The sequence below is a fragment of the Equus quagga genome, chromosome 2 (genome assembly GCF_021613505.1).
Source record: "Equus quagga isolate Etosha38 chromosome 2, UCLA_HA_Equagga_1.0, whole genome shotgun sequence".
Taxonomy (NCBI): Eukaryota; Metazoa; Chordata; class Mammalia; order Perissodactyla; family Equidae; genus Equus; species Equus quagga.
Genome location: NC_060268.1, coordinates 64492343 through 64506192, shown reverse-complemented (window position 1 = coordinate 64506192; position 13850 = coordinate 64492343). Strand labels below are relative to the sequence as shown.

The 13850-nt window shown below is 45.9% G+C and overlaps 1 protein-coding gene across 1 annotated transcript in view; it reads right to left on the bottom strand.

Annotated features, from left to right (window-relative positions):
* Positions 1-13850, bottom strand: part of LOC124235146 (thrombospondin type-1 domain-containing protein 4-like) — a 175051-nt gene that overhangs the window by 14752 nt on the left and 146449 nt on the right. The window contains exons 6-9 of the mRNA XM_046652755.1: positions 9613-9742; positions 8737-8941; positions 7973-8146; positions 742-915 (exon numbers count right to left, since the gene is read on the bottom strand). Coding sequence (XP_046508711.1) covers positions 742-915; positions 7973-8146; positions 8737-8941; positions 9613-9742 — 683 coding nt within the window. The remainder of the gene's footprint in view (positions 1-741; positions 916-7972; positions 8147-8736; positions 8942-9612; positions 9743-13850) is intronic.

The window sequence follows — 13850 nt, the reverse complement described above, 5'->3', positions numbered from 1 at the left end:
TTTCTCTGAGTTCGACATTTTTTTTCAGATTCCACAAATAAGTGATACCATGCAGTATCTGTCTTTCTGTGTCTGGCTTATTTCACCTAGTATAATGCCCTTTAGGTCCATTCACGTTGTCGCAAATGGCAGGATTTCTTTCTTTTTAAAGGCAAATAATATTCCATTGTATGTATATACCACATTTTCTGTATCCATTCATCAATCAACAAACACTTAGATTATTTCAATACCTCGACTGTTGTGAATAGCACTGCCATGAACACGGGAGTACAGACACCTCCTCGAGAGAATGATTTTGTTTCCTTTGGATATGTACCCAGAAGTGGGATTGCTGGATCATATCTATTTCTGCTTCTGACACTCAAATACAGACAAAACTGGCTTTGTTAACATTAATAATAATAATAGCAGCAACAGCTACGATTTATTGCGTGTTTATTGTATGTCAGGCACTGTGCTGACATTACTTTGTTTCTCCTAAAAATAACCTCATCAGCAGCTGTCATTACCAGCCCTTTTTGGACAAGGAAGCCATGCTGGGCCCCCGCTCCCTGGCGCAGGGACACTTGTCTCACTCACTGAGCATCCTCGAGTGCTTAGAAGAGCATGTCGTAGGTGCTCAATACATACTGTTGACTGGCCCAGGCTCCAAGCAGCACAGCGGGATCCAAACCAGGGATACCTGGGACTCCCAGACCCCTCCCCAGGGACGACAGACACTCCAATTCGGTCACTCACCTGACTCCAGCTCCCCGCAAACCACTCCACCTTGCCCGTGCAGGGCCCGTTGTCACAAGGGGTGGCCTCCGCTGGCCGGTTGTTCCCACAGCCCTCCAGGGGCAGGCTGCTGACGTGGTTGGTCATGCACACCACCGAGCGTGTCCGCACTCCGACCCCACACTCTGCCGAGCACTGCGAGACAGGAGAGGGCGGTGAGAGGGGAGGCCGCCTGCAGGTCCCGGAGCCACTTTCAGACGACTCAAAGGAGGACCAAACACCTCATTTCCAACCAACTCTTTCCCTGGAAATTGCTGGCCACCTCTCATGCCAGCCTACACCATGATGAGACAGCGGTACGGCAAACCCCCATGTTAGATTTTCTGGGACAGTCTTCATTCCAAATATCCTGTTCCGCTGCAGCGATTAACACCCTCAGCCGCACCGGGCTCTCTCTGCCAAGTTTTGCTTTCGAAACTATATACAGCAGCAGAAGAACGACAGCATAAAAACTCGGGCACATGTCCACCTGCGATTCCACTTTCTTCCTTTGTATTGGTTATTTGTGTCCTATTATCTTTTCTTTATAGAAGTAGGCTTGTTGTGGCCAGGGACCATGAAATCGTCTTTAATTCCCTCTCAGGGCATCTCACCCATGCGCGAATCCATGAATATCCACTGAATCGGGGAGTGGGCCCTCCCTCACTCATTCCTCTTCTCTGCCAGCACCTTCCCGGCCTGCAAGTGCCCCTTTAGATCATGACCAAAGCCCATTCTGAGGGTTTCTGCAGAGTCTTCTCTTAAAAACAGACCCAATGTTTGGTTTCTACCAACATTTCCATTTTTAAAAATAAACAAAAGCAATATAATTTTAAATAAAATTTGAGAAAAGGAAAAACAATACAACCTGGTTTCCTTATCAAGGTTTCTATTTTCATTTTTGGAACTTGCTGTCTAATCTTGTAAAATCGCAGCCCAGGGTGAGTAATCAAACATTTACACGACCACTGTTAAGGGGGCTGCACTTCCCGGAAAGGAAACTCTCTGGAACACAGAGCTTGAAGGCACCCAGAACATGCTGCTTTGGCATATTGATTATTTTGAGCTAAAGGCAATTGAGAAACAGCAGATGCAGAAAGAGGTCTCTGCTCTCCCCTTCTTGCCTAAAGCAGGGCATCAATTTCCTATGAGAATGGTGCCCTCCCAGTTCCAGGAAGAGAACATTCTCATCATCTGAGATGGGGAATTGATGCCAAGATGATGTCTTCACAAACAAACCTTACTAAAGTAACCCTTATCCTCTGGTAGTTCTCCCATATATCTCTTAGCCATTTCCCCACAATTTACGGCTTCTAGAAGTCCAAACATCTTTCCTTCGTCTATTCACTTCTTCATAATTTATCACCCTTTGTTAAGTGGTATATAAGCCCTCATGTCTAACTGCTTCTTTGGGATTTTCACTTCTTTCCTATGAAGATCCCTGAGCCGTGTAAAAAAAACTAACATCAAATAAATTTTGTGTCTTTTTCTCCTGTTCATCTGGCTTTTGTCAGCTTAATTTGCAGGCCTCTAGTAAAGAACCTAAGAGGGTATAGGAAAACTTTTTTCCCTTACAGCCTCACAAACACTTTTCATGACTTATCCTTCATCTGCATTGTTATTAGAAATCGGAGACAATGAATCAGTCTCTTAGGTTACAAAAACCTTTGCTATAGTAATTGGCATACTCCAGGCTAAAGAGTTTTTTGTCTCAGCCATGCATTATTTGGTCTCTTTCCTCACTTTAAAACCGAAGATATTTAAGTTCTCCTAAAGAATGCAAGGTAAATCAAAGCTAAGTTATCTTTGTGTCCCAAACTCTAAGAATATTTCTTTCCAGGTAATTTCCATTTGACTCACTAGCTTCTGTTTTTCAAACCAAGTAATGTACACGCATCTGGAAGAGTTTCCTCATATCCCCATGTGATTAATTTAAAAGAAGAATGTTAAGGACCAAGCCAAGTGCCCAGTGACAGAACATTATAAGGATGAGCCCTGCAGAGGAATTTCACTTTATTTCACCAACTGCAGGGAAAAGACAACAAATCTAAATTTGAAAGGAGCCACCCACCCAGGCCCTGGCCTTGGAACCCTGTCAGTAGAAATGAGGGGAACGAGGGGGCCCTATGAGGCAGCAGAGAAACCGTCAGAGTAAGGCACCCAAACACACCCATTCGCAGTCCCTGAGGACGTCCTGAAAGAAGGCCCAAATCCGCTCTGACCGTTGGAAAAGGACCTGACTCCTTATTGAACTCCTGGGCTGATAAACAGAAACACATGAAATTCCTCAGCAGCCCTGTGGCAAGGACTGTCTTCTCAGTCCAGCCTCAGTTAAATGCTGAACTTGGCCCAATTGGCCCCTGAGGGACCATAAGGTTCTAACGAGTATTCCTGAACTTCAGTTTTATGCATCACTGTCTACAATTTAGATAACTCAATGTCTTTACTTATTTCTTCTCTTAGCAAACATTCTTAGAAATTAGGCGTTACAAAATTGCAGCTGGTGGACTTTCTGAAAGTTTTTTTTTTCCCCTGTGGGATTAAAAATTGCACATGTGTTTAAACCTGTCATTGATTTGCAGAACTAAAAAGTAAATGATGCCCACATCTGAGAAGGCCCACCCTCACGTAAAGGAGGCTGCAGGGATGTTTTCAAGTGAGGAATCAGTGAGAACTCTGTGGCCCCAGAGGTTTAAGAGAAGATTCAGACTGAGTTTATAACCTCAATTCATTTGGGTAGAGATTAATTAATTCTAAATCTGGCTACAGGATACACTCTGGATCCTTGAGTGTTTGTAAACTTTAATCTCATTTTCTTTCGTCTCCCACTTGAGCTCATTAAACAGAGGCTGTGTCTCATTCATGCCTGGCATGTATTAGGCACTCAAGACATGGTGCGTCCCAGTGGCGAAAAATTGCATAGTTCACAGTAAAGCTTAACAGAGTTGATTTTTTTTTGGTAGGAAAGTTTCGCCCTGAGCTAACATCTGTTGCCAATCTTCCTCTTTCTCTCTCTTTTTCTTTTTCCTCCCCAAAGCCCCAGTAACATAGTTGTATATTCTAGTTCAAGTCCTTCTATATGAGCCACTGCCGCAGCATGGCTACTGACAGATGAGGGGTGTGGTTCCACACCCAGGAACCAAACCAGGGCTGCCAAAGACGAGTGCACTGAACTTTTAACCACTAGGCCATCAAGGTTGGCTCCAGAGTTGATTTTTTACACAAAGCTGCTATTCAAATCTGGAAGACTGCCATCAGCTGGTCATCCCTGGAGGATGTACGTTTCAGAAAGCTAACTGGTGACTCAAAGGCCCACCCCATTGTGCCAACCTTGTCGAGGGCATGGTTCCGAATGTGTTATCCCTTAATGCCCACTCAGCAATGTTACAGATGAGGAGACTGAGTGTCAGAGAGTCAGCAGCTGCTCAAGGTCTAACAAGAAATAAGTTCTTGGGGGCCGGCCCTGTGGCCAGGTGGTTAAGGTTCCACGTGCTCCACTTCAGCAGCCCCAGGTTCATGGGTTTGGATCCCAGGTGCAGACCTATACCATTCGTTAAGCCATGCTGTGGCAGCAACCCACATACAAAATAGAGGAAGACTGGCACAGATGTTGGCTCAGGGCGAATCTTCCTCAGCAAAAAAAAAAGAAAAAAAAGAAAAAGAAATAATTCCTTGGGGAAATGATGCCAAAGCCAATGTGCCTTCCTTAAACCCAATAGCACTCCTTCCCACTCAACTACTCTAAAATAAGAATGAACATTCAGGAATAATGGTCTATTCGGAGGGAGATAAAGCAAAATTACTTACATCACAGTACCAAACTTACATGGCTTAAAACATCTTTTCCAAAAAAGAATAAAAAAGTTCTCTAAACAGAAGAATAAAGTGCTCAACTTTTTCTCTGTTTAGAATTTTAAGACAAAGGTTAGAGCCAGCAAGTGCTTATGTTAAAATACAAAGCAAACTTACTCTATAGGGAAATTTATAAGTCTTTATTGGAGGAGAAATAAAGAATAGGGATTGGTTCAATTACAGAAGTCATACAACAGCTTGTTCTAATTAGAAATCTTGCTTTAAAGGTTTTTTAATTCCATTAAAATGTTTATAATAAATACATAAGTGAAAAAGCAGGTTACCAAATTATACATATGTTATGATTTATATCCTTAAAATACACGAGTACAAAAAAGCTATGTATGTAAAGTATGTATAAGTAGAAAAAAGCTTGGCAGTTGGCTTAAAAATCTTAAGTTATTGGGGCCCAGCCCCGTGGCCTAGTGGTTAAGTGCACTCCACGTCAGCAGCCTGGGTTTGGTTCCCAGCCACGGGCCTCCACCACTTCTCGGCAGCCGTGCTGTAGCAGTGACCCACGCATAAAATAGAGGAAGATGGGCACAGATGTCAGCTCAGGGCGAATCTTCTTCAACAACAAAAAATTACACAAATAAATAAATAATCTTTTTAAAAACGTTAAGTTAGGGGCCAGCCTGGTGGAGTAGTGGTTAAGTTTGCGTGCTCCACTTCGGTGGCCTGGGGTTTGCAGTGGACCTACACACCGCTTATCAAGCTATGCTGTGGCAGGCATCCCACACAGTGGAGGAAGATGGACATGGATGTTAGCTCAGGGCCAATCTTCCTCAGAAAAACAAACAAACGAAAAACCTTATCTTCTAGTGAAGAGATTATAGGTATGCTTTTCTGATTTTTTCATATTTTTTATAATAGTATATGTTACTTTATGACCAGAAAAATTAACATTATTTTAAAAAGACTCTTTCTAATGTAAAAATGAAAGCCCAGCATCATTCTTTTCATTCATTTGCTTACACGCTATATTCACCAAGTTTACTATGAACACAAATGAGTTCTGGGATGGCTAGAAATCCAGAAACACAAAAGAATTAGTTGAAGGAACAGCGAATTTTTAGCCTGGAGAAGAAGTGGAAGGGGTCCCTAAATATCTGTAGGGCTGTAATGTAAGGAGAGAGCACTCACATTTTCTAGGGGCCCCAAGTGGCAGTTAGCAAAAACACTTTGGTTCAATGTAAAAGGAAACCTCTCGACACCATGGGCTGTACAAGAAATAGATGTAACCGCCTCGGCACCAAGTCAGTTTCTGACAGAGGAGTCAGACCCGTGTCAGGGACGCTGCAGAGGACTCCTCATACTGGCAGGGAGGCTGGCCAACGTGACTTCTGAACTGCCTCCCAGCACTGTTTCCACAATGCCAGGAGCTAATGTGAGAGCTGGGAGCCTTGGAAAGGGGGGGATATGCAAACAACTGGGGTGAGCTCTGCTGCTGTCAGCTCTAGGGGCAGAAGTCTGAGTCAATGGACACCTTTAGATTGGCATCTACTTTCCATCTGTTTCAACCTTCGGCTAGCACCTTCCTGATGGTGCTAATTTGGTGCCTGTTACAATCATCTCCTTGGGCTGGAGGCACCGTTAGCTGCTCATCCTAAAATTTCAGTGTTCACACTCTAAGGGCTCTCTGTTTGGGGGCTAAGCGGCAGGGGCCGTATGCCATGAGGTGTCGGGAATCCACACGAAGATAAGTCACTCGATGAGAATCTCCAGGATGATCTCTGAATGTGGAGTGAAGGCTGCACTGGCAGGTTTGTTCTCCCTTTCTTTCTCAATAACAATCCCCACTGATGTGGATTATGACTGTGATGAGAGGGATGAAGTTAAGGGGCATCTTACAACAGGGAGGGAGTGGAAACCCATGTGAACACTGGTCCACGGTGGGTACTGACCAGTCAGAGTGGATGCTGGCCAATTGGAATCAACCAATGTGGCAGTATGGGCATGAATCTGCTGATGTGTGAAAGTTTATTCCTCTGAGCTTGAGATACAGAACATGAGGCTGTGGGGAGAGGGCTCACGAGCTCAGCAGTGTTTCCTAAGATTCTATGAACTCGGCTGCTCTCCCCAACCTTGGACCAGCGGCCTCAGTGCCACCCGGGACCCCATCAGAAATGTAGAATCTAGTCTATGCAGAAACTGATATATAATACTGTACCCCTGAAATTACACAATGTTATAAACCATTATGACCTCAATAAAATAATTTTTTTTTAAAGATTTAAAAAAAAAAGCAACGTGGACTCTCAGGTTCATCTCACAGTACGGACTCAGATTCTGCGCTCTCACGAGGTTCCCAGCTGATGTGTAGCTCGTTATGGTTGGGAAGCATCATGAGGAATTCTGATAAGGGAAATGGTGCAGACCTGGCCTAACTGAGAGGGAGGCGCTAACCAAGGACAGAGACAGCCACTCATGTCTACGTCCTGGTTAAACTTCCAAGGTCTTCTGGAGAATCCGGAAACCCAGAAACAGTCTGTTTGACGACTAGACCAGCTGCCCTGGGCAGAACCCTGGTCGGCCTCTCCTTCTGCAGCCCATCGGCAGCTTCCGCAGGAAAAGGAAGGCCAGGCTCAGCATCTCCTTCCCCTCTATTCCTTACTCGAAGCTATGCCCTTTAACGTTGATTCCCTAAACTCTTTTTTTTTATTGTGGTAAAATACGTATAACATAAAATCTACCATTTTGATAATTTTCAAGTGTACAACTCAGAGGCATTGAGTCCATCCACATTGTTGTGCAACCATCCCCGCCATCCATCTCCAGAGTCCCACTCTTTTCTTATATAAATCCTATTTTTGTCTGTGATAGATGGACTCAGTCTCTTATTGGTTTCCCTTGTACACAGGTACCTGGTGGGCTGATGATGAACTCTATGCCTTTGAGTTAATCTTTGACACCTGACGCCAGGGACCCCAAGGGAGGCCAGACTAGTGGGGAGGGGACAGTGTGTGAAATGCTTTGAGTCAGTAAGAAGTAGGGAAGGGGCCTGCCATTTGCTGAGTGCCTACTCTATGCCAGGCACTCACAGAACTTATGAAAGGGGTGATGTAATAATTCACTTGATTTAGCATTTCATTATTTAATATTCATGTGCTAAGGAGAATTAAACTAATTATTTCACACCCACTCCTCAGTCTTGGAGCCCCTCAGTCTTCATATAAGAATAGAAAGCTTATAATAGTTCTCTGGGCCTTTTTCCCAAAGTCAGAAATTACCCTTGGGATTCTTGGTGAGTGGGTCATCTTTGTGTGGTTTGGAGACCTTGTGACGTGCAGCTCCTGCCCATTAGCCCAGTAGGCCTTGGCCCCAGCTCCAGAAAACACACTCTGCCCACCGCCACGCTCACCCTTTCACTCCACTCGGTGAGGAACCAGCTCTTCGCACAGGGTCCCATGTCGCAGTTCTCAATGTCATTCGGCCGGAGCCTCATGTTGCATTCCTCATCGTCAACCACGTCCCCAATGTTGCTCACACACTTCACGTCTCGGGTCCTCTGTCCCACTCCACAAGGCACTGAGCACTAAAACACAGCAAGCTTACGTCAGTGGAACAGGCAGCGTTAGCTCCGGGGGACTCTCCAGTTGTGGTGCCCTCATCCTTGTTACCTGCCACCTGAGCAGAGGACGGTGCTGAGACACCCTGTGTTGCTGGGTCCCCTGCAGTGTGACACTACCTGGGGGGGACCCCATCCCTGAAAACTTCACGACCCTTTTCTCTAAAACCTTCCTAGATGTCTTGCCTGCTTTGTTCCTCTGAGACTCAGTTCTGTCATCTATAAAATGGGAGAGTAAGATTGGAAGGAGTTTGCTCTACCAGCAGTTGCCAACCTTCACACCACTGTGACGCACGGGAGAGATGAGACCCATATGCACACGACTCTGATGGGCTCACTCTTAAAGTCGGCTGCGGATGATACACGGTAGCCTTAACTCTATCCAGCTATCGGTACCTGCTGCGGTTTGCAGAAACAGAAGTTCAGAACCCCACAGGATGGGTTCCCTCCTGGAGAACTCAGGGTCCTTCCAAGTCAGGTCTTGGTGGGGGGAGGTGGGAGGGTGGCGGTGGGTCTTGGAGGGGGAGCCCCAGAGCAGGCTGCCCCACCCTGCGTACCGAGGTCCAGTCCGTCCGGATCTGCCACTCGCTGCAGATCTTGAGCTGGCAGGTGCTGGTGGTCTCGGGCTTCTCCAGGTGCTGGCAGCGGTAGGGCTGCACCGTCAGGCTGCGGTTGGCGTACACCTGGCGGCACAGAACCTGGCGATGCTGCATGCCCAGGCCGCAGGTCTTGCTGCACTCGGACCACTCCCCGATGTCCCAGCTGGCTCAGGAACAAGACGGTGGGAGGGAGAGATCACGTCAGTCAACAGGAAGAGAACACGAGCCCGAGTCGACTTACACAGGACCATCAGAATCCTTCTGGGTGGTCCTCATCCTACAGCACTGCTTAACAGTCTGCCTAGGGGCCTGCTGACTCTGTAAAGGAATGAACTTTGTTCCACATGCTATTTGCCGGCGATTAGGGCCCAGATTCTACAAAATTAGAGAAAACTGAGAAGTTATAAATGATTTTTATCTAATAAAAAAAACAACTCCAAAGGTTAGTTTAATTACCCTGTAGAACATTAACCCACTTTGGAACTAAGAAATCTTATTCTAGCTTTCTCTCTCTGTGCACAGCTCACCTACGACACGGACCACACTGGATTGTAGTTCTATGCTTCCCTCTTTGTTTTCCTTGCCAGGCTAAGCCCTAATGGCTCCGGCTCCCTGGGAGCGGGCTGACCTGTGAAAGGCCACGAGCTCCTGTGTTAATCCCGAAAGTCAGGTGCGCTTGCTAAATGGACTGAATTTCATGCATACAGCAAGTCATGTTTCTAAATGAGATGTAGAGAGATTTAAAAATTCGATTATATCTGCTACTAAGGCTCAATGTGCAAACGACTAGAAGCGACCTAATAAGAGGTAACCTCAATAGCGAGGCCGTCTTACAAGGCTGGGCAAGGGAAGATGTTGCAGGGCTCCTCCTCCGGGGTCGGCTTCATGCTGGAGTCACAGTAGCTCTCAGGGACCTCTTCGTGAGTGCTTCTGTGCACACAGCGAAAAATAGGGTACTGCGAGCCTGCAAGGACAAGGAGAACATGAGAAGGACAGTCCCGCACGCTTGACTGCTGGGCTGCAGGGGAGCTGCACAGAGATCCTGATGAAGAGAGGCCATAGAAACAGAACCACTTGCACACACACTCCTTCCTCGATGCATTTACACACAGCTCCCACACAAGGTCTGCCAGGCTCTGCGGGGCGCAAAGAAGCATAGGAACAGCTCCTGCCCTCGAAGAGCTTACAACCTATTTGTGCACACGGTTTCAAAGGCAGATAAAAACAGCTTTCATAACAGTCTAAGATGTCGCCAGGCAGGTGAATGATTATGAAATGAGCACAAATAATAACTTCTTGAAGATATTCTGGAGACATCAAAGAGAAAGGGGTCCTGGAGGGGCCAAGCTGCATCCTAGAGAAAGGGTGGGTTTGCGTAGCTGTGTGCACAGGTCCAGGTCACTGAAGTGGAACAAAATTGCCCAACACATGGCCTGCAAGTTCCAGGTACATGTAAGAGACAGTCAGTTTGAAGCAGAGAAGTAAGAAGACTCAAGAGCGGCTAGAAGAGCAGCTGGCTCCCCTCTCTGTAAATCATCTCATGCATTCCCCTAATAAAGCACCAATCCAATGGTATGCTAGTTATTTGAGTATTTGTCTGCCTCCTATGAGATGGCAAGCTTCTCAGGGACAGGACTAGCTCCTGTTCATCTCTGTAACCCCAGTACAGCAGAGTAGCAGGTGCTCAATAAAAGTTTGTTGAATGAATATTTATCAGAGGTCTGATATTTGTTTTTATTATTTTGCTATAAAAATTATACTAACCGCCTCAGGTTTTTTGTTTGTTTTAAGTCCACAAGCTGGTTTCGTTGGCTTAATAAGGATAAATCTATTTTGGATAAAAAGTCAGAATTTCTAGCTCAAAAGAAAGCTGATTCAATTCTGCCTTTCTCTCTCTGCTACCCCCTGGTGGCAGCACTGAAGTATTACTACCGGCTGTTTACAAAGTGAGAAATGGAACAGGCTGAATTTCAGTTCAACTGTCTGAAGAGTAAGATGTCTTTTCACAAGTAATTCCCTACGCCCACCCCAGCCCCAGTCTGCGGTGAACAATTCCTGCTGGGCAGAACACTGTCATTTATTCTACAGCTCTGTCTTAGCTCTGTTGCCAATTGGCCAGGCATTTAGAGTTTCTGAACTTCCAACTTGCTATAATTTTAATTGTAACTGCAGGGATAAATTTTAATGCAAGCGTCTCAACACTGCATCAGCTATGAAGTGTTTTAGTGCTTCTTGAAGCTGAGCTTGTGTGACCCGCTGAGCCCGAGGACGGTTCTTGTAAGGAGCTTGACAGTTTGTAAGACAGTTTTGAATCTGAAACAATCATTTGTTTAAACGACTCTGGCAGTAAAAATTCACAATGTAGCTATAACTTGAGACCATTATTTAAAATAACATTCCAATTAAGCATAATTATTAGCTGAGTAAAAGCAGTACTGACTGTAAAATTAATGGAAGGCAAAAACTTTTGCGAAGTTAAATATTGTCCAGCGACATACCTGCTTCCATTAAGAAGAGATTTTTAAGTAAATTCGACAAACATTAAGCACATTGTGCTGAGTTACAAAGATGAATAAGATTCAGTCCATGGCTTGCAGGGTACCCATCTGGGACCCAGCTATTAAAAGTTTAAGTAAAAATCTTATTATTTAGCCTATCCCTTTCCCTTCAGAGCATATGGGTTTCAGTTTTCTGCTTACAAGTTTGTGGATTGGAAAGCAAAAGTAACTACCCCAACCAGCCAGCACTCAAAAGAGGGGGAAATTTAGTATCTTTCGCTAAAAGGATATAGGTTACCATAGGAATGCTCTGTGCCCTGGAAAGATGGGTCCTGCTTGGGGCTGTTTGTACATGGCCACTGCCTGCCGTTCCCCACCCTTACTGCCTTTACACTACACTTGTCCATGGTCCAGCTCCAGTGTTTAGTCAAGGAAATAAATTCAGAAGCACTCTCTCTTTCTGATGGCGAGAAAACACCAGAGCTATAATTCTTGACTCTAGTGACCACAACTGGTTCTTTCTTTGGGTCATTTTCTTTACTTCTGCTTTTTCTCCCCAAATCCCCCCAGTACATAGTTGTATATTTTAGTTGTGGGTCCTTCTAGTTGTGGCATGTGGGACTCTGCCTCAGTGTGGCCTGACGAGCGGTGCCATGTCCGTGCCCGGGATCCGAACCAGCAAAACCCTGGGCCACCGCAGCAGAGCACGCAAACTTAAACACTTGGCCACGGGGCCGGCCCCTTTGGGTCAGTTTTGATTTCTGCAGAAAGGGAGACTGTCACTCAGAATGGCACCTGGCCATCTCTTCATTGTCCAAGCATGCCATTCAATTATTCCTCTAATTGCTAGCAAGCAAGAATGGGGGGTGGAGGAGGCAGTGAGCTGAGATGCTGGCTGGGCTTCAGGCAGCAGGAAAAAATCTGGGGTCTGTTTGGTTGGGTTATATGTCTGGTATATTAATCAAAACAGAAATATGTTACAGTGGAGGACGGAACTGTACAGAGGTCAGTGAGGCATTATGGAGAGATGGACAAAATAAGGAGCAAGAAAAATTAGATAACTCTAGTCTTGGAACTATGGGAATCAACCGAGCCAAGCCAAGAGTTTGACCAGACTGACAGAGGTGTTGGCAAGGCTGGGACGGAGTGTGGGCCACTCTCGGATGCTGGCAGCAGGACCCCTCCCCGTGATGATGATAGCATGATGCTGAAAAGCATCTACAAAAACAGAGACGTAGAAATGTGTGGTCTGGTTAGCTCCCCCAGGAAGGACTGGAGGAGAGTTTGGGGGAGGGTTTGTGTGGGGACAACAATGACGTCACAAGGGGAATGGACTTGGGTTGTGCAGAAAAGAGTTAGCACCAGCAGGTGGGAATTTCCTGTCATGGCACACATGTCACTGCTGCTGATGACCGTGAGATGAGCTAAATGTCCTGTGGATCCACATCACCTCCTCTGCCCTGCACGTCGGGGACCAGTGCCACCTGGGAGCAAATCTTAGAGGGAGCAAACGAGGGGCATCCATGGGCTGCTGCCATTTGTCACACAGAAAAAAGGGGGCTAGGAGTACAAGGGAAGGGAGAGGTAGGGGAGCAATACGTCTCTGATCTTCTTCTATTTCCAAGGCACCTTTCAGTATCTCTTTGGCCTGAGAACCAGCACTGTTTCTCAGGGTCAAAAGAGGATGGACATGTCATCTCGGGCATCTGAGTGGCAGATGCCAAGTGTGTGTGCATGGTGTGTATCCACAATGCAATGGAGAAAGGCTATCTTAGAACATTAAACAAAATAATATGGAAATCTAGAGAAAAAGACTCTTCAGTTTTGAATATATCAATCGACATTCTTTATGCCAGGATGTAATGAGGATGTAAAAACTACCCTCATACATAATAGCTGATGTGGACCCTATTTGAAATGTGGTGATGATATACTCACTCACTCAAGAAAACTACTGTGTGCTTGGTATGATGCCAGGCGCACAGGCTGGAAAGTGTACACTCAAGGAGATAGCCAGGCCAAGCAGAGCTGGGACAGAACGGTGTCCCAAATCACCGTGAGGTCCCACAATTACTTATTCCGTGCCTACCTGTTGTCTCGCAGAATCAGGAATCAGGAAGGACTTGACAGAGCAGGCAAGATCTTGGAGTGTAAGCAGGAGTTTGCTGGCCAGATACCAGAGAGCAGTAAGGAAGGGAGATTGTTTGCCTCAGGTGGATCCCACAGACTGGAGGGGTGGAGGTGGGAGCAAAATAACTGGACTCTTTGGATGGACAGGTCCCTCCATCATGTCTGGTACAGAGCAGATAGAGACCCACTGAATGACCACCTGGCTGAGTAAGTGGCAACCGTCAGGGAACTGAGGACTGTGTGAGCAGCGTGGAGGGTGAGCCGGCAAAAGCCACATGCTTTTGTCCTTATCCCATCAAGCTGGTAACACAATGCCTTACGGTCTCTGGACAGGCTACATTCCACGTTACTGGAAAGGCTGGACCAGGCTATCTTTAAAGGCATGAAATGGAAGAGAATCTTTCACACAAGGCACCCTTGATGTAAAACCACATGACAACAATT